Genomic DNA, 21546 nt, shown 5'->3' with positions numbered 1-21546 from the left:
ATGCTAGGAAAGGGTTAATGCATAAAGAGTTTTCATAATTTTCCAATGTTAAAAAACATACATAAAAGTAAAAACTGTAAATTATCAATAATGATGTAAAAAATGTCCACCCTCAATAGTAATCAAAGGTATATAAACTAAACCGGTAATAACATACAATTGTTGGCCTGTATCGCAGTAAAGAATCCGCCTGCCAATGCAGGAGAAGCAGGTTCGATCCTTCCCTGGATCAGAAAGATCCCCTGGAGAAGGAAATAGCAACCCATTCCAGTATTCTTGCCTGGAAATTCAATGAACAGAGGAGTCTGGAGGGCCATGGGGTCCCAAAGAGTCAGACACAACTTAGTGACTTAAACAATAAGAATCAGCAAAGATGTTTCTTTCTAATAAGACGGTGTTATCAAAGGTTTGGAGCAAGGAATGAACACACAGTTGATGAAAATGTGAAGTAGAAGAATCTGGATAGTGGTTTGGCAATAGCTGGCAAAAAATTAAGGACGTATATTTGATATTAAGAAGAGGTGGCAAGAATACACAGAACTGTACAAAAAAAATCTTCACGACCCAGATAATCACGATGGTGTGATCACTTACCTAGAGCCAGATATCCTGGAATGTGAAGTCAAGTGGGCCTTAGAAAGCATCTCTACGAACAAAGCTAGTGGAGGTGATGGAATTCCAGTACAGCTATTTCAAATCCTGGAAGCTGATGCTGTGAAAGTGCTCCACTCAATATGTCAGCAAATTTGGAAAACTCAGCAGTGGCCATAGGACTGGAAAAGGTCAGTTTTCATTCCAATCCCAAAGAAAGGCAATGCCAAAGAATGCTCAAACTACCACACAACTGCACTCATCTCACACGCTAGTAAAGTAATGCTCAAAATTCTCCAAGCCAGGCTTCAGCAATACGTGAACCGTGAACTTCCAGCTGTTCAAGCTGGTTTTAGAAAAGGCAGAGGAACCAGAGACCAAATTGCCAACATCTGCTGGATCATCAAAAAAGCAAGAGAGTTTCAGAAAAACATCTATTTCTGCTTTATTGACTATGCCAAAGCCTTTGACTGTGTGGATCACAATAAACTGTGGACAATTCTGAGGTAGATGGGAATACCAGACTACCTGACCTGCCTCTTAAGAAACCTATATGCAGGTCAGGAAGCAATAGTTATAACTGGACATGGAACAGACTGGTTCCAAATAGGAAAAGGAGTATGTCAAGGCTGTATGTTGTCACCCTGCTTATTTAACTTCTATGCAGAGTACATCATGAGAAACACTGGGCTGGAAGAAACACAAGCTGGAATCAAGATTGCCGGGAGAAATATCAATCACCTCAGATATGCAGATGACACCACCCTTATGGCAGAAAGTGAAGAGGAACTACAAAGCCTCTTGATTAAAGTGAAAGAAGAGAGTGAAAAAGTTGGCTTAAAGCTCAACATTCAGAAAACTAAGATCATGGCATCCGGTCCCATCACTTCATGGGAAATAGATGGGGAAACAGTGGAAACAGTGTCAGACTTTATTTTTTTGGGCTCCAAAATCACTGCAGATGGTGAATGCAGCCATGAAATTAAAAGATGCTTATTCCTTGGAAGGAAAGTTATGACCAACCTAGATAGCATATTCAAAAGCAGAGGCATTACTTTGCCAACAAAGGTCCATCTAGTCAAGGCTATGGTTTTTCCAGTGGTCATGTACGGATGTGAGAGTTGGACTGTGAAGAAAGCTGAGTGCTGAAGAACAGATGCTTTTGAACTGTGGTGTTGGAGAGTCCCTTGGACTGCAAGGAGATCAAACCAGTCCATTGTAAAGGAGATCAGTCCTGGGTGTTCTTTGGAAGGACTGGTGCTAAAGCTGAAACTCCAGTACTTTGGCCACTTCATGCGAAGAGTTGACTCATTGGAAAAGACTCTGATGCTGGGAGGGATTGGGGGCAGGAGGAGAAGGGGACGACAGAGGATGAGATGGCTGGAGGGCATCACCGACTCAATGGACATGAGTTTGAGTGAACTCTGGGACTTGGTGATGGATAGGGAGGCCTGGCGTGCTGCAATTCATGGGGTTGCAGAGTCGGACACGACTGAGCAACTGAACAGAACTGAACTGATTTGAACCCAGTTGTTCCTTTTTTCCTTTTTTAAAAAAATAAATTTTTTTTTTTAATTTAACAAGTGAGGCAATTTACTAACCCAGCATCACTTGCTCAAACGCTCCTTGCTGTCAACCATCACCTGTCTGGCGATGCTGTCTGGACCCTCCCTCTGTGAGGTGTCAGCCTGTGGGCCCCTCTCAGAGCTTTCCCGCCATTTTCAGAGGGCCCCACGCTCCCGCCTGCACTGAGGAGGCAGGATGCTGGGTCCCTGTGCACCGCTACATCTCAGTCACTAAGCCTCTCCAGCGCCAGCCCAGGGACAGGTGTAAAACTGGTTCTCATGGTTCAGAGCAAGTGCTTGAAGCCAGCCGGCTAACAGTGCCTACCCGTTCAGTGATTTCGGCCTCTCAGATCCTCTAAGCAAGGCTGCCGGGCACTGACAGACTCCCAGGGGCCTCTCCCCATCACTTGGCTTCTAGCTGCCTTCGCCCCCTGCCAGGGCACCGGGAGCAACAGCGTTTCCCACGCAGCTTCCGGGCATCAGGGGTCTCGAGAGAGTTCCCCGTGTTCTACCGCTGGTCTCTCTCTGGACACACCGCTGTGCTTATCCACAGACAGGAATGGGTAGGGACAGACATTTGTGGGTGGCAGGATTTTTCCTGTTTAGCTAGAATTATTTTCTTTTTAAATTTTTAAAATTATTTTTTTAATTGAAGTATGGCAAGAGTCGGACAGGACTGAGCAACTGAACTGAACTGATAACTGCTGTTGAATATATATATCACAGGGGTATAATGTAATGTGGTATTGGAGAAAACACCTGATAGTGCCTTGAACAGCAAGGAGATCAAAGCAGTCAATCTTAAAGGAAATCAACCTTGAACATTCATTGGAAGGACTGATGCTGAAACTGAAGCTCCAATACTTTGGCCACCTGATGCAAAGAGCCGACTCCTTAGAAAAGACCTTGATGCTGTGAAAGATGGAGGGCAGGAGGAGAAGGAGGCAACAGAGGATGAGATGGTTGGATGGCATCACTGACTCAATGGACATGAGTTTGAGCAAACTCTGGGAGATGGTGACGGACAGGGAAGCCTGGCAAGCCGCAGTCCATGGGTTCTCAAAGAGTCGGACATGACTGAGCAACTGAACAACAACAAACAATATGAGTCACAATTTTTTTTTTTTATTTTAAATATGGAACGCTTCACGAATTTGCATGTCATCCTTGCGCAGGGGCCATGCTAATCTTCTCTGTATCGTTCCAATTGGTTATATCCCATTTTTAGTTATATGAATGTTGGCTGTATTCCCTGCAATGTACAATGTATCCTCATAGATTATTTTATACCTAATAGCTTTTATCTCTTACTCTCCTTTCTTCTCCCCACTAGTAATCACTAGTTGTCTATATCTGTGTCTGCTTTTTTGTTAATATTCATTAGTTAGCTGTATTTTTTTGATTCTCTATAAAAGTGTACAGTATTGGTTCTTCTCTGTATGACCTACTTCACTTGGCGTAGTGCCCTCCGAGTCCATTTATGTTGCTGCAAACCGCATATTTTTGTTCCTTTTTATGGTTGAGTAGTATTCCTTTGAATATATACCATATCTTCTTTGTACACTCATCTGTTGATGGACTCTTAGTTTGCTTCCAAATCTTGGCAGTTGTAAATCAGGCTGCTATGAACATTTGGCCACCAGATGCAAAGGGCTGACTCATTGGAAAAGACTCTGATGCTGGGAAAGATTGAAGACAAGAGGAGAAGGGGACGACAGAGGATGAGATGGTTGGATGGATCACCAACTCCATGGACGTGAGTTTGAGTAAACTCCGGGAGCTGGTGATGGACAGGGAGGCCTGGTGTGCTGCAGTTCACGGAGTCACAAAGAGTCAGACACGACTGAGCGACTGAACTGACCTGAACTGATGAACACATTGGGGTAGTATCTTTTCAAGTTAGTGTTTTGTTTTTTTTTTGGGGGGGGACGTTTCCAAGTGATACGGTAGTTTCATTTTTAGTTTTTTGGGAAACCTCCATACTGTTTTTCACAGTGGCTGCACCAATTTACACTCACCAACAGTGTAGAGGGTTCCCTTTTCTCCACATCTTCACCAACATTTGTTGTGTCCTTTTTGGCGATAGCCATTCTGACAGGTATGAGATGATATCTCATTGTGGTTTTTATCTGCAGTTCCCTGATGATTTAGCAAGGATGATTATTGAGAAAGGGACATTGGAACAAAGCCCTGAAGTTGTGAGGGAGTTAGAAATCTGACTGGAGCGACCCATGCAGAGGGGACCACCAGTAAATGGTCTAATTCTGAAGCATGCCAAGAGTGTTTGAGGCTCAGCCCAGAGGCTGGTGTGGCTAGAGTGGAGTGACCAGGAGGAACAAGAGTAGTGGAGCCTTAAGGCCAGAGAAGTTACGGGGATGAGGCACAGAAGCAGTGACCATGGAAAAGGAAGGGTATGGAGGGACCTGGGGGCAGCTTGGACAGGTGTGGCTTGGAGAAGTGGGATATGGAAGAGGGTAGGGGTTGGAGGAGGAAGATCTTTTAACTTCTGAGTGAGATGGGGAGTGTCTTGAAGAAAGGATGACATGACCTGCCTTACTTATAAAAAGGACCTCTCTGACCACTCCAAGAATAGACTGAAAGCAAGAGTCATAGGCAGAAAGAAAGCCAAGTTAAGAAACTCAAACTAAACAGGACAGGAAATGATAGTGGCTTAGTCCGAGGTGATAGCAGTGGAGGGAGTGAGAACTCGTCAGATATAGAGTGGACAGAGGATGTGAGACAGGAGCAAGATGACTCTGAGCATCTTGGCCTGAGTAAGCAGAAGGACAGAGTTGCCACTGTGGCATGATGTATGACATGTGCTCAGTCACTCAGTTGTGTTGGACTCTTTGCAGCCCCATGGACCACAGCCTGCCAGGCTCCTCTGCCCATGGACTTTTCCAGGCAAGAATACTGGAGTGGGGTGCCATTTCCTACTTTAGGGGATCTTCCTGACCTAGGGATCAAACCTGGGTCTCTTGAGTCTCCTGCATTGGCAAGCATGTTCTTTACCATGAGCGCTACTTGGGAAGCCTGGAAAAGTTGCCATTAACCAAGATGAAAAATGTTCAAATGGAATTGACTTGGTACAGAAGACCAGAAATTCACCTTTTGTCATGTGAATTTGAGATGTTTCCTAGACAAGCAAATGGAAATGTCAGGCAGACTGTTGATAAGTCTAGGGTTGGAGAGGGAGGGTCTAAAGGAGAGATGAGTTTAGGCAGGGGGAGGGGTGACAGCAGATTTCCAGCACCATCACAAGTCAAGCTGCCATCTGGGAACTAGGGACGTGGATTAGGCATGCTTATCATTTCATCGGACTTCCCTGGTGGCTCAGACGGTAAAGCGTCTGCCTAAAATGTGGGAGACCCGGGTTTGATCCCTGGGTTGGGAAGATCTTCTGTTGAAGGAAATGGCAACCCACTCCAGTACTCTTGCCTGGAAAATTCCATGGATGAAAGGGCCTTGTAGGCTACAGTCCATGGGGTCGCAAAGAGTTGGACAAGACTGAGCAACTTCACTGTCAAAAAAAAATGTCAATATCATTTCATCACAGCCTTCTCTAAAGTGTGAAAAAGGAGCTTTACACTAAAGATAGGTCTAAAGTCACAGTCTTTGCCATAGTAGCCCATGTTTAGCCTCACATTGCCAGGAGAAGCACTAGTTTAAAGTTGCTATTGAATTTTTTCCTGAAACAGCATGTACATTTCTCTAAGGTTGTGTTCCCAAAACAGAGAATCCAAAGAAGGTGGCAAGCATATCCTTCAGTTCAGTTCAGTTCAGTCACTCAGTCGTGTCCGACTCTTTGCGACCCCAAGAATTGCAGCACGCCAGGCCTCCCTGTCCATCACCAACTCCCGGAGTTCACCCAGACTCACGTCCATCGAGTCAGTGATGCCATTCAGCCATCTCATCCTCTGTCATCCCCTTTTCCTCCTGCCCCCAATCCCTCCCAGCATCAGAGTCTTTTCAGGTGAGTCAGCTCTTCACATCAGGTTGCCAAAGTATTGGAGTTTCAGTTTCAGCATCAGTCCTTCCAATGAACACCCAGGACTGATTTCCTTTAGAATGGACTGGTTGGGTCTCCTTGCAGTCCAAGGGACTCTCAAGAGTCTTCTCCAACACCACAGTTCAAAAGCATCTGTTCTTCGGCGCTCAGCTTTCTTCACAGTCCAACTCTCACATCCATGCATGACCACTGGAAAAACCATAGCCTTGACTAGATGGACCTTTGTTGGCAAAGTAATGTCTCTGCTTTCGAATATGCTATCTAGGTTGGTCATAACTTTCCTTCCAAGGAGTAAGCGTCTTTTAATTTCATGGCTGCAGTCACCATCTGCAGTGATTTTGGAGCCCAAAAAAATAAAGTCTGACACTGTTTCCACTGTTTCCCCATCTATTTCCCATGAAGTGATGGGACCAGATGCCATGATCTTCGTTTTCTGAATGTTGAGCTTTAAGCCAACTTTTTCACTCTCCTCTTTCACTTTCATCAAGAGGCTTTTTAGTTCCTCTTCACTTTCTGCCATAAGGGTGGTGTCATCTGCATATCTGAAGTGATTGATATTTCTCCCGGCAATCTTGATTCCAGCTTGTGTTTCTTCCAGTCCAGCGTTTCTCATGATATACTCTGCATAGAAGTTAAATAAGCAGGGTGACAATATACAGCCTTGACGTAGTCCTTTTCCTATTTGGAACCAGTTTGTTGTTCCATGTCCAGTTCTAACTGTTGCTTCCTGACCTGCATATAGGTTTCTCAAGAGGCAGATCAGGTGGTCTGGTATTCCCATCTCCCTCAGAATTTTCCACAGTTTATTGTGATCCACACAGTCAAAGGCTTTGGCATAGTCAATAAAGCAGAAATAGATGTTTTTCTGGAACCCTCTTACTTTTTCGATGATCCAGCGGATGTTTGGCAATTTGGTCTCTGGTTCCTCTGCCTTTTCTAAAACCAGCTTGAATATCTGGAAGTTCACGGTTCACGTGTTGCTGAAGCCTGGCTTGGAGAATTTTGAGCATTACTTTACTAGCGTGTGAGATGAGTGCAATTGTGTGGTAGTTTGAGCATTCTTTGGCATTGCCTTTCTTTGGGATTGGAATGAAAACTGACCTTTTCCAGTCCTGTGGCCACTGCTGAGTTTTCCAAATTTGCTGGCATCTTGAGTGCAGCACTTTCACAGCATCATCTTTCAGGATTTGAAATAGCTCAACTGGAATTCCATCACCTCCACTAGCTTTGTTCATAGTGATGGTTTCTAAGGCCCACTTGACTTCACATTCCAGGATGTCTGGCTCTAGGTGAGTGATCACACCATCGTGATTATCTGGGTCGTGAAGATCTTTTTTGTACAGTTCTTCTGTGTATTCTTGTCACCTCTTCTTAATATCTTCTGATTCTGTTAGGTCCATACCAAAGGTTAAAATCTCCAGAGGAAACCAAAACTTTACAAAGTTACCTTATAACTCACTCCTTCATTAGCGAGGGCTGAACTTCTGGTTCCTAGAAATTACCCATTTCTAAAACAGTTCTGTCACTACCACACTCAAGCGCTTTTTATCTAGGAAGTCAGCTCTTCAAGCTCTAATTTCCTTACTTGGAAAGGAAAGCAACTGGCCTAGGTCACTGAGTTTCAAACCTTTTACTGATTTGTTTGAAGCAAGGCAGGTGAAAGCTGGTAAGGGCTTTGAGCAGACCCCAGTTTGGTTCACCTCTGCTCTGAGTCCCAACTCTGTGCAGATGCTTAGGCACCACAGGAGCACAGCTTGGAATTACTGGACTAGCTGGTCCCTTCCCAGCTCTGAAGGTCTCTTTCTCTCTTACAACCTTCCTGAATATGGCTGTAGGGTGAAGTCAAGCAATAGTGAGAATCAGGAAGGCAGAGAGTATAGCAGTGTTGGGGATTTTCTCCCCGGGACTTGGAAGCGACGAACCTGAAAGAATGACACTCGGACAGTCTCTTGCAAGGACTGACAAGTTTATTTCTGCAGTCAAGCCTTTTTATAGAAGCAGGAACAAAGAGCTTAGGGTATACAGCCAGCAGAGCGCATATGGGGTTAACATCCAATCAGTAAAACTATTTCAAGGACAGCGCGCTCTAAGTGACCCATGTGCTTATCCCATAACCCATTTTCTCAAGCAACATCCTTAATATTTATTATTAAATCTTGGCGCCGGACATAACCAGAGGCAGGAGATGTTTTTCTGCCTGCAGCACCAAGCCGGGGTACTTCTGGCCCTTTGCCATTTTCCCAAGGACTTCCTCCAACCGCGCTTTTGTACTGGGCTTCCCAACATATCCTCCTTTTGTTTTTAATTTAAGCATGGCAGCTGCTAGTTAGACTCCGTTGTGAGAGGCATGGAGTCTTGAGTAGAGACATCTATATCCTATAAGCAATGACAAAAAAAGCAGGGTGATTAATACATATATAAAAATGTTGCTTCCTGAAAACCAAGTTTTAGGGTCTAGAGACGATAGGGTTTTGGTTAAAGTATCATAAAATTGAGTGCTGTACAATTCCTTAGGTACCTTAACTTGAAAATTAGCAACTTGTTGTTTCAACAAATTGATGTCTAAACTTGAGTTATCTGTGAGATCCTGCAAATGCGCTTTAACTTTATCCCAAGGATATTCAGTGCTATTATAGGGCATGTTAGTCAGACAAAAAGAAGTAAAATTCCAGTGACAACATATACGTGTTTGGAAAGTCAGTTGCTGCATTTGATCTCCTAAGTGGATAATCACAGTTCGTAACTCATGAATTCATGTTTGTAATTGCTGATCTATTTGAGCTTGTCAAGTCCAAAGATCATGAGAGTCTTTGTGCCAAGCAGTGATAAAATCATGATTTTGTATAGAATTATGTAAAGCCATACCAGACAAAGTTCCTATAGTCACAATGGAGATAAGGCTTAAGATGCCTGCAACAATCCACCCAATGATGCGTTTAGATCGCCTAAGTCCAGTTTTCAACAATACAGAAAGAAATACAGGATCAGTCCAAGGCTCAGTTAAGTTTACGGGAAGCCATAACTCAGATTTTTGTTTAACTAGCGCAATGCTAGCATTGTGATATGAAATGGTGTGATTAAGGCAGGTATACAATGCACATGCAGTACAATTGACAATCTTGGTTGATAAGTCAATATCAAAATGCCCTACAATAAACAAATACGGAAGGTGAACACATGATTGAATATAGCCAGTACTATTGTATAGGAAGGTATAATTAGAAGGACGAAACACACCCACAGTCTCATAAACACTAGTGAAGTGCTCTAAGGCTGCTGGAATTTTCCAAATGTGCCATCGCTCTGGCCCCACAATGGGGACGACAATCCTGGGTCATGGGGGTGATAAGCCCCCATTATACCAATTCAGCAATATGTCCTTATTAGTCCAGAAATTTGTCTTAGATTTATGAAAACCTCCAATGCTTGATCTATTAAACCAGGAGCAGTTATGATGTTCCTCCTGTTCTTCAGAATAGTTTACAAACAACCCATGAGGTCCCCAGTCAACAAATTTGAATGTATGATTAGTATGATTTTGCTGAATTATAGAAACTTTCCCAAATTGGCCTCAACAATCAGACCAATGTAACAGTTGTATCTCCTGTTTTCTTCTCCAAGATACAGTATGACATGAAGGTTCCTCTGGTTGAAAAAGCGAGTTCGAATAGTTGGCTATCTGGCCTGGACAATGTCGCTCGGAGCCATTAAGTAAGAAAGATGCCATAGCAAACATTCCCAGACGCAAAGCAGTCCCACTGTTGGCAGAGTATGCCCACCATTGTGTGAAGATAGTCATGCAAAGGGGGTGAGATCCGAAACAGATAGGCAAGGTTTTGAATTCCACGGAAATGTTGATTGGTTTTCCCTCATCTTCTTCATGAATTGGTTGCTTTATGGACCAGGGACTTGGAAAATGCATGCTATCATTAGTAAAGATCATAGGGGCTTTATCTACCCAATCCACTATGGAGAGAAGTGGTGGGTTGGGTATGTATGCCCAACAAACATATTCTGCACTTACCCAGAGGAAGAGGAAAGAAAGAATAGCTAACATTGGCAGAAACAGCTTATCTGGAGTCATAGAAGTTCCAGTACTCTTCATTGTCTGCTCAGCCTGACGAGTCATGTTTTTCACTTGAGCCCATGTCAGGTAAGGATTCAGACGATGGCGTTTCCTCATTGGCTCCTCCAGGGTCATCAACGAGACCCTTCGCGTCAACTTCGTCACTTCCCGAGGGAGTCCGGTCTTGGGGTCCCTCTCGGTAATGGACATGGCGAAGGGGAACCCAGATTTCTTCTCCATCTGCAATGACAAGACCATAACCCTTGCCTAGGAGTCATAAGATTCCTGGCAGCCACTGATTAAATTGCTTATACCATATTGGTGTATTGATTTCTAATTTGCTGTTTTTGTCTTCTGCAAAATGTCTATCTGCACGAGTGTCAGAATTATTTTTTGTTAAGTTTAACAAATTTAGGGAATAAAGAGTTAAAGATAATAATAATTGAGGGTTCATAGGATAAGAAGTGTATCTCCTCTTCCATATTCCCCCTTTCTGTTTTAATAAATGAGTTTTTAGGGTGTGGTGGGCTCTTTCAATAATGGCTTGACCCTGAGGATTATAGGGTATTCCTGTAATGTGTGTTATGTTCCATTCTGATAAAAATGAACGAAACGAGTGCGAGGTAAATGCAGGCCCATTGTCTGTTTTCAGGACTGAAGGAATCCCCATAACGGGGAAGGTGAGTAAGAGTGCAGAAATGGCGTGTTTGCTGGATTCTGAAGAGATAGGTATTGTCCAGATAAAGTCGGAAAATATATCAACTGAGACAAAAAGCAAAGAAAACTTTCCTAAGGAGCAGTGATGAAGTCAGATTGCTGAAGGAAATCAGTTGCCCCCTAGTTGCCCCCGGGGATTAATTCTTGAAATCGTAGTCCGTAAATGCAGAGGGGCGCAGACATCACAGGTTTTAATAATATGCCGTGCTTCAGCGAGAGGAATATGGTATTTAGAGTGCAATCTGTTAGCATTGGTATGAAGATTAGCATGTTCGTCACTGGCAGACATAAAAATGGGAGCTATAAGCCTGTCAATAGCATCATTTCCTGTAACCAGAGGGCCAGGTAAACCTGAATGAGCACGTATATGTGCAACAAAGAAAGGTTCCGTACGTGAGCGAATTAAAGCTTGAGTCTGTGAAAAGAGAGTTGTAGTTCATCTAGGTTGTACAAAAAGGCAGTACCAAAATCAGGAAAAAGGGAAGCAAGGTATTTGGAATCAGTATATACGTTGAAGGATAACTGTTGAAGCGACAAAAGAGCATATAAAGCATACAACTCAACTCTTTGTACTGAAGAATAGGTAGTGGGTAATTTCTCTTTGATATCAGGGCCGACAGTCCCTGCTATGCCTTTCTTGTTGCCATCAATGAAATAGGTGGGTGCATTGGAAATAGGCTGGGATGCACTGATATTAGTTACAATGAATTCAGTACATTGTAGAAAGTCCCATAATTTTCCTTTTGGCAAATGAAATGAGATAACATTTTGAAAATCATTTAATGCCATTTGCATGGTCAAGTTATATTGTAAGGCAATTTGCAATTCCTTTTTTGTCAAGGGAATGTGTATTGCATATGGATCAAATCCAGTCAAAGTTTGTACATGGCGTCTTCCTGACACAATTAAGTGCCCTATTTTCTCAATATATGATACAATTTTTTTAGACTGTTTAGTGTGTAAATATACCCATTCTATTGGGCTATGTTGAGCTATAATTGCAGTGGGCGAATGTTCAGTGGGGAATATATATAAAGAAACTGGTTGATCATAATCTAGCCGAGTTGAAAAAGATTGTTGAATGCGTTTCTTCACTAAGGCCAGTTCTTCTTTGGCCTCTTTTGTTAGTTGCCTAGGACTATTAGGGTCAGGGGATCCCTCTAAAATTTTAAATAGATTTTGTAAGGCATAGGTGGGGATGCCAATAGATGGCCGCAGCCAATTAATATCTCCTAGCAATTTTTGAAAATCATTCAGCATGTGTAGAGATTGCACAGAAACTTGAATTTTTTGAGGTTTGATTTTAGATTCTTCCATAACATGTCCTAAATAATTAAAGGGTGCTTTCCATTGAATTTTATCTGGCACAACAAGCAGGCCATGATTTTGAAGAGTAGTAGTAACTTCATTGTATAACTGTTGCAAACAGAGTTCAGATTCCATAGAAAGAAGTATATCATCCATGTAATGAATTATAAACGCAATAGGACATTTATCTCTAATAGGTTGTAATAAAACAGATATGAGATATTGGCAAACGGTAGGAGAGTTCATCATTCCCTGAGGTAGCACCTTCTATTGAAATCTTTTAGCAGGAGCCATGTGATTTATAGAAGGAACTGAAAAGGCAAAACGTTTTCTATCTTTACGGTGCAGAGGTATAGTAAAAAAGCAGTCTTGTAAGTCAATGATAACTACAGACCATCCTTTTGGTACCATAGAAGGGGAGGGCAATCCGGGTTGTAAGGGCCCCATAGGTAACATGGTATTATTAACATTTCTTAAATCTATGAACATTTGCCATTTTCCTGATTTCTTTTTTATTACAAAAACAGGGGAATTCCATGGGGAAAATGAAGGTTCTATATGAGCTTTTTGTAATTGTTCATTTACTAATTGCGTAAGAGCTGCCAATTTTTCTTTAGTTAGGGGCCATTGAGGTGTCCATACTGGGGTATCAGATTCCCAATCGAGAGGCAGTGGTGTTAACTCAATGGCCCCCATTAAAAAGGTTCATTTAAAGAAATTGTGGCTTTCGTTTGTTCAAGAAAATCCCGTCCCCATAAATTGATAGGGATATTAGTAATATATGGTTTAAGATAAACTACAATTTGATCAGGGCCATACACTTGTAAATAGGATGCATTGACAAAAGTTTGTGTGGCATCAGCTTCACCCACTCCTAATAGTCTAGAAGAAGCCACAACCTTACCCCAATCAAGGGGCCACTCTGCAGCTCTAATGATTGAAATGTTAGTTCCGGTATCTAACATGCCTGTGAAATTTTTTCCCCATATGCGTAAAGTAAGCATGGGTTTCTGATGTTCCTTTAATAAGGTGGATAGTGCAGCTGTAAGGTTGGTACTGCCAAAGCCTCCCTGCCAAACTTTATCAGATGCCCTCATTGGTTTGACATATGGCAAAAGTAATAATTGTGCAAAACGTTCCCCTTTTTGTAAGTATACATTTCCCATTTTCACAACATTTACCATAACATGTATTTCCCCTTCATAATCTTCATCCACAACACCAGTCAAAACCATTAAACCTCTCATTGTGCAGCTACTACGTCCCAAAATCAGTCCCACTGTCCCGGGTGGAATCGGGCCATAATATCCAGTGGGAACTTTGTGGGGGTTGTATAATTCTATTAGTTCCATATCATAAGGACTAGGTATATCACTCTTAGATGTAGCTGCTTGTGGCGTCATAACGTTAGGTCCTCCTTTTGTAGTGGGGCTAGAGGATGACCCTTTATCAGTTTCCCTGTTGTTTTTGTTGTGCACCGGAGTTCAAAGTGTTTCCATCCTTATCAAATTTAGGATGACATTCATTCAGCCAATGGAACCCCTTTTTACATCCTGGACATACTCCTGGAGGCCTCTTCTTATTAGAAGTAGTATTATTTTTTCCAGCCTGTGTTGGCATGCGACATTGTTTTTTCATATGGCCGGGCTTCCCACAGTTAAAACATTTGGCATTAGCAGCTTTCTGTACATTAAAGGTTTCCAATGCTGCCAATTTTGCTCTATGGGACATAGATCCAATATCCCTACATGCTTTCAAATATTCCATAAGAGAGCCAGTCTCTCGAATTGGTCTGAGCACGGATCGACATTCCTCATTAGTATTTTCAAAAGCAAGTTGTTTTAAAATAATATTTTGTAAAGTCACATCCTTAATAGATTTCTCAACTGCATCCTTTAATTTTCCTATAAATTGAGAATATTCCTCCTCATGTCCTTGAATAATCTTAACAAATGAACCATCAAAGTTAGCGCTATCAACTTTTGCCCATGCCCTGCAGGCAGTTTCTTTAATGAAATGTAACATCTGAGAGGTAATATTAGCTAATTGTGCAATCAGATTGGCCATGGCTCTTGTTCCGGTGAGTCTATCATAGGTTAAATTGGCAGGGTTACCATGAGATTGCTGGTCAAACAGCATTTGTTGGGCCTCATCATTAACCCATATTTGCCACTGAAGTAATTGCTGAGGATTTTGAATTATCTTTGCTATTTGAAAAAAATCATATGACATCCAATGGTCAGCCCATCCTCCAAGAAATTCCATACAGTAAGGAGAAGTAGGTCCATACAGAGTGCATGCTTTCTTAAAGCTAGACAACATGCCAAAATCTAGATTAGCCCAAGTATTTTGGCCTTGGGCAGGTTGATTAAATTGCATTGGGAAAGCGAAAGCGCAAGCAGGCATCTCCCGAGGAGGAGTGAAATGATTAGTACGAGGAAAGTTAGCAATTGCTGTTACAGGCGGAGCAGAAGGAAAAACCTCAGATTTGGGCTGTCCATTGAATGAAATGACCTCTGTTCTTAAATGACCCAGGTGTTTATCCCATGACCCATTTTTCTCAAGCAACATCTTTAGTATTATTAAATCTTGGTGCCGAGCATGGCTAAAAGCAGGAGATGTTTTTCAGCTATGGCAAAGCCTGGGTACTTCTGGCCCTCCGCCATTTTCCCAAGGACCTTCTCAGTCAAGGCTATTTTGTGCTGTTCTTCCCAACATATCCTCCTTTTGTTTTTAGCTTAAGCACGGCAGCTGCTAGTTGGACTCCGTTGTGAGAGGCATGGAGTCTTGAGTAGAGACATCTGTATCCTATAATCAATGACAGAAAAAGTAGGGTGATTAATACATATATAAAAATGTTGCTTCCTGAAAACCATGTTCTAGGGTCTAGGGATGATAGGGTTTTAGTTAAAGTATCATAAAATTGAGTGCTGTACAACTCCTTAGGTACCTCAACTTGAAAATTAGCAATTTGTTGTTTCAACAGATTGATGTCTAAACTTGAGTTGTTTGTGAGATCCAGAAAATGTGCTTTAACTTTATCCCAAGGATATTCAGTGCTATTATAAGGCATGTTAGTCAGACAAAAAGACATAAAATTCCAGTGACAACGTATATGTGTTTGGAAAGTCAGTTGCTGCATTTGATCTCCTAAGTGGATTATCACAGTTTGTAACTCATAAATTTGTGTTTGTAATTGCTGATCTATTTGGGCTTGTCGAGTCCAAAGATCATGAGAGTCTTTGTGCCATGCAGTGATAAAATCATGATTTTGTATAGAATTGTGTAATGCCATACCAGACAGGGTTCCTACTGTAACAATGGATATTAGACTAAGAATGCCAGCAATAATCCACCCTATTATGTGTTTCAACCTTTTCAGACCATTTCTGAGCAGAACTGAAAGGAATACAGAGTCGGTCCATGGCTCTGTTAAATTGACAGGAAGCCATAGTTTAGACCTCTGCTTGACTATAGTGATGTTGGCATTGTGGTAAGAAATAGTATGGTTTAAACATGTATATAAAGCACAAGCTGTACAGTTAACAATTTTAGCAGAAAGATCTATATCAAAGTTACCTACAATAAACATGTATGGGAGGTGCACACAGGATTGGATATAACCTGTACTATTATACATAAAGGTATAGTTTTGGGGTTTTAAAGCCTTCACAGTCCCATGTACATTGGCAAAGCATTCCAGTGCAGCAGGAATCTTCCAAATATGCCATTGTTCAGGTCCTATAAGAGGGACTATAATTCTGGGCCGAGGTGGAGATAACCCTCCATTATACCAGTTTAACAATACATCCTTATCAGTCCAAAAGCCAATATTGGTCTTATGGAATCCCCACGTGTTGACTCTATGATACCAGGAACAGCTATGATTTTTTTCTTGCTCCTCAGAGCAATTCACAAATAACCCATGGGGCCCCCAATCCATGAATTTGAATATGGACTGATTTTGTTGTTTGACAGAAACCTTCCTGAACTGTTCCCGACAGTTAGACCAATATAGTGGTTGAATTGATCGTTTCTTTCTCCAAGATACAGCATCACATATTAGTTCTGCAGGCTGGAAAAGTGAGTCAGTATAGTTAGCTATTTGTCCAGGATAATGTCTTTCAGAACCATTTAAGAGGAAGGATGCAGTTGCAAACATTCCTATACTGTAGGCAGAAACATTGTGTACAGAGTAAGCCCACCATTGTGGGAATATAGTCATGCACAAAGAGTGAACTCCAAAGCATATAGGTAGTGTCTTGAATCCAATTGAAACATTTATCTTTTTTCCTTCATCTTCTTCATGAATTGACCCTGCATTGACCATGGGGCAGGGAAGTGCAGACTATCATTGGTGAATACCATAGGGGCTTTGTCAACCCAATCCACTATGGATAACAAAGGTGGATTAGGTATATATGTCCAATAAATATATTCCACACTTACCCCAGAGGAACAGGAAAGAACAGTTAACATTGCCAAAAACAGCTTATCTGGAGTCATAGGAGTTCCAGTGTTCTTCAGTGTTTGCTCAGCCTGACGAGTCATGTTTTTCACTTGAGCCCATGTCAGGTAAGGATTCAGACAATGGCGTTTCTTCATTGGCTCCTTCAAGGTCATTGACGAGACCCTTCGCGTCAGCTTCGTCACTTGCCAAGGGAGCCTGGTCTTGGGGTCCTTCTTGGTAATGGACATGGTGAAGGGAAACACAGATTTCTTCTCCATCTGCAACGACAAGACCATAACCCTTGCCTAGGAGTCGTAAGATTACTGGCAACCATTGATTGAATTGCTTATACCATATTGGTGTATTGATTTCTAATTTGCTGTTTCTGTCTTCTGCAAAATGTCTATCTACACGAGTGTCAGAATTATTTTTTGTTAAGTTTAAAAAATTTAGGGAATAAAGAATTAAAGATAATAATAATTGAGGGTTCATAGGATAAGAAGTGTACCTCCTATTCTAAATTCCCCCTTTCTGTTTTAATAAATGAGTTTTTAGAGTGTGGTGGGCTCTTTCAATAATGGCTTGACTTTGGGGATTATAGGGTATTCCTGTAATGTGTGTGATGTTCCATTCGGATAAAAATGAACGAAACGAGTGTGAGGTAAATGCAGGTCCATTGTCTGTTTTCAGGACTGAGGGAATCCCCATAAGGGGGAAGGTGAGTAAGAGTGTGGAAATGGCGTGTTTGCTGGATTCTGAAGAGACAGGTATTGCCCAGATAAAGCTGGAAAAATGTATCTATTGAGACAAAAAGCAAAGAAAACTTTCCTAGGGAGCACTGAGTGAAGTCAGACTGCCAAAGGGAATTAGGCTGTTGGCCTTGGGGGTTAACTCCTGAAATCGTAGTTTGTAAGTGCAGAGGGGCAGACATCACAGGTTTTAATAATATGCCTTGCTTCAGTGAGAGGAATATGGTATTTAGAGTGCAATCTGTTAGCATTGGTATGAAGATTAGCATGTTTGTCACTGGCAGATGTAAAGACGGGAGCTATGAGCCTGTCAATGGCATCATTTCTTGCAACCAGAGGGCCAGGTAAACCTGAATGAGCACGTATATGTTCAATGAAGAAAGGTTCTGTACGTGAGTGAATTAAGGCTTGAGTCTGTGAAAAAAGAGTATATAATTCTTCATCTAGATTGTATAAAAAGGTGGTAACAAAGTCGGGAAAAAGGGAAGCAAGGTATTTGGAATCAGTATATACGTTGAAGGATAATGGTTGAAGAGACAAAAGAGCATATAAAACATACAATTCAATTCTTTGTACTGAAGAATAGGTAGTGGGTAATTTCTCTTTGATATTAGGGCTGACAATCCCTGTTATGCCTTTCTTGTTGCCATCAATGAAATAGGTGGGTGCATTGGAAATAGGCTGGGATGCAATGATATTAGTTATAATGAATTTAGTACATTGTAGAAAGTCCCATAATTTTCCTTTTGGCAAATGAAATGAGATAACATTTTGAAAATCATTTAATGCTATTTGCATGGTCAGGTTATACTGTAAGGCAATTTGCAATTCCTTTTTTTGTCAAGGGGACGTGTATTGTATATGGATCAAATCCAGACAAAGTTTGTACATGGCTTCTCCCTGACACAATTAATTGCCCTATTTTCTCAATATATGATACGATTTTTTTAGACTGTTTAGTGTATAAATATACCCATTCTATTGGGCTGTGTTGAGCTATAATTGCAGTGGCTGAATGTTCAGTGGGGAATATATATAAAGAAACTGGTTGATCATGATCTAGCTGAGTTGAGAAAGATTGTTGAATGTGTTCCTCCATTAAGGCTAGCTCTTCTCTGGCCTCTTTTGTTTGCTGCCTAGGGCTATTAGGGTTAAGGGATCCCTTTAAAATTTTAAATAGATTTTGTAAGGCATAGGTGGGGATGCCAACAGATGGCTGTAGCCAATTAATATCTTCTAGCAACTTTTGAAAATCATTCAGCGTGCGTAGAGACTGCACAGAAATTTGAGATTTTTTGAGGTTTGATTTTAGATTCTTCCATAACATGTCCTAAATAATTAAAGGGTGCTTTCAATTGAATTTTATCTGGCACAACAAGCAGGCCATGATTTTGAAGAGTAATAGTAACTTCATTATATAACTGTTGTAAACAGAGTTCAGATTCCATGGAGAGAAGTATATCATCCATGTAATGAATTATGAAAGCAGTAGGATATTTATCTCTAATGGGTTGTAATAAAACAAATATGAGATATTGGCAAATGGTAGGAGAGTTCATCATTCCCTGAGGTAGAACCTTCCATTGAAATCTTTTAACAGGAGCCATGTGATTTATAGAAGGAACTGAAAAAGCAAAATGTTTTCTATCTTTAGGATGCAAAGGTATAGTAAAAAAGCAATCTTGTAAAATAATAATTATAGATTAGCCTTTTGGTACCATGGAAGGGGAGGGTAATCCAGGTTGTAATGGCCCCATAAGAATTATAGTATTATTAATATTTCTTAGATCTATCAACATTTGCCATTTTCTTGATTTCTTTTTTATTACATCAGTTTTATCCACTCCTAGTAGTCTAGAAGGAGCCACAATTTTACCCCAATCAAGGGGTTATTTTTCCACTCTAATGATTGAAATGTTAGCTCTGGTATCTAGCATGCCTGTGAAATTTTTTCCCTGTATTCGTAAAGTGAGCATGGGTTTCTGATGTTCCTTTAACAAGGTGGATAGTGCAGCAGTAAGGTTGGTACTACCAAAGCCTCCCTGCCAAATTTTATCAGATGCTTTCATTGGTTTGACATATGGTAAAAGTAATAATTGTGCAAAATGTTCCCCTTTTTGTAAATATATATTCCCCATTTTCACAACATTTACCATAACATGTATTTCCCCTTTATAATCTTCATCCATAACATCAGTTAATACCATTAAACCTTTCATTGTGCAGCTATTATGTCCCAAAATTAGTCCCACCATCCCGGATGGAATTGGGCCATAATATCCAGTGGGAATTTTGTGGGGTTATATAATTCCATTAATTCATGTCATAAGGACTAGGTATATCAATGCAAGCACTCTTAGATGTAGCTGCTTGTAGCGTCATATGTTGGGTCCTCCTTTTGTAATGGGGCTAGAGGATGGCCCCTTTATTAGTTTCCCTGTTGTTTTTGTTGTGCATCGGGGTCAATGTGTTTCCATCCTTATCAAATTTAGAATGACATTCATTCAGCCAATGGAACCCCTTTTTACATCTTGGACATACTCCTGGGGGTCTCTTCTTATTAGAAGTAGTATTATTTTTTTCTGGCCTGTGTTGGCAGGTGGCATTGTTTTTTTCATATGGTTGGCCTTCCTGCAGTTAAAACATTTGGCATTAATAGCTTTCTGTACATTAAAAGTTTCTAATGTCACCAATTTTGCTCTATGGGACATAGATCCAATATCCTTCCAAGCTTTCAAATATTCCATAAGAGAGCCAGTCTCTCGAATTGGTCTAAGCACGGATTGACATTCCTCATTAGCATTTTCAAAAGCAAGTTGTTTGAAAATAATATTTTGTAAAGTCACATCCTTAATAGATTTTTCGATTGCATCCTTTAATATCCCTATAAATTGAGAATATTCCTCCTCATGTCCTTGAATAATCTTAACAAATGAACCATCAGAGTTCGTGCTATCAACCTTTGCCCACACCCTGCAGGCAGTTTCTTTAATGAAATGCAACATCTGAGGGGTAATATTAGCTAATTGCACAATCATATCGGCCATGGCTCTTGTTCCAGTGAGTATGCCATAGGTTAAATTGGCAGGGTTACCATGAGATTGCTGGTTAATCATCATTTGTTGGGCCTCATCATTAACCCATATTTGCCACTGAAGTAATTGTTGAGGATTTTGAACCATCTTTGCTATTTGAAAAAAATCATATGGCATCCAGTGATCAGCCCATCCTCTGAGGAATTCTACACAGTAAGGAGAAGTAGGTCCATGCAGAGTGCATGCTTTCTCAAGGCTAGACAGCACGTCAAAATCTAGATTAGCCCAAGTATTTTGGCCTTGGGCAGGTTGATTAAACTGTATTGGGAAAGCAAAAGCACAAGCAGGCATCTCCCGAGGAGGAGTGAAATGATTAGTATGAGCAAAGTTAGCAACTGCTGTTACAGGTGGAGCAGAAGGAAAAACCTCAGATTTGGGCTGTCCGTTGAATGAAATGACCTCCATTCTAAGTGGCTTCAGTTTTGACACATCCTGTATATATATGTCTCTAAGTTGTTTTTCTAAGGATTGTATCTGATTGAACATAACATTCTTATATTTCAAAGCACCTTGCATATCTTGTTCCTTAAGCTCATATTCATGTAAAGGACTGAATAGTCTTTACTTCCAAATCAACGTTATGCCCTTCAATTTGTTCTATGATAGCCCGTATGAGTGACCATGTAACCCTTGCCGATATGCTCACAAAACATTACTTTTAACCCTTTTCTATATGTCTAGATTGAGTGTCCCCTCTTCTGGGAACCATGAATTGTTCCAGTAAAATATGATAGCAGTCGTTCAAATGATCTCTTGAAATATTAATACTATTTTGTTTCAGAAAATGATGCATTATAGAAATGAAAGGAATCTTATTGCTATGTTGTCCCATCCTGCTTACCTCTTTCTGCAGGGCTTGTTGCTTTGTTCAGGCTTCCTTTCATGTCCCTGTTCATGGCGCCACTTGTGGGGATTTTCTCCCGGGACTTGGAAATGACAGACCTGAAAGAACAACACTCGGACACTCTCTTGCAAGGACTGACAAATTTATTTCTG

The 21546-nt window shown here is 41.1% G+C and overlaps 1 protein-coding gene, 1 non-coding gene and 1 pseudogene across 2 annotated transcripts; all 3 read right to left on the bottom strand.

The window, feature by feature from the left end:
- Positions 1-3286: 3286 nt before the first annotated feature.
- LOC138985470 (U6 spliceosomal RNA) lies at positions 3287-3393 on the bottom strand. Its single transcript, XR_011462538.1, has one exon. It is a non-coding gene; the product is annotated as a U6 spliceosomal RNA (small nuclear RNA).
- A 4751-nt stretch (positions 3394-8144) lies between these two features.
- On the bottom strand, positions 8145-11082 carry LOC138985381 (endogenous retrovirus group K member 18 Env polyprotein-like; annotated as a pseudogene).
- Positions 11083-14994: 3912 nt separating this feature from the next.
- LOC138985417 (endogenous retrovirus group K member 25 Env polyprotein-like) lies at positions 14995-16807 on the bottom strand. The gene is given in 3 exon segments (XM_070361799.1): positions 14995-15078; positions 15081-16573; positions 16576-16807. Coding segments are annotated over 3 exon segments (1809 nt in total).
- Positions 16808-21546: the final 4739 nt, after the last annotated feature.

The sequence above is a fragment of the Bos mutus genome, chromosome 24 (genome assembly GCF_027580195.1).
Source record: "Bos mutus isolate GX-2022 chromosome 24, NWIPB_WYAK_1.1, whole genome shotgun sequence".
NCBI classification, from domain to species: Eukaryota; Metazoa; Chordata; class Mammalia; order Artiodactyla; family Bovidae; genus Bos; species Bos mutus.
This window is presented reverse-complemented; position numbering and strand designations above follow the sequence as displayed.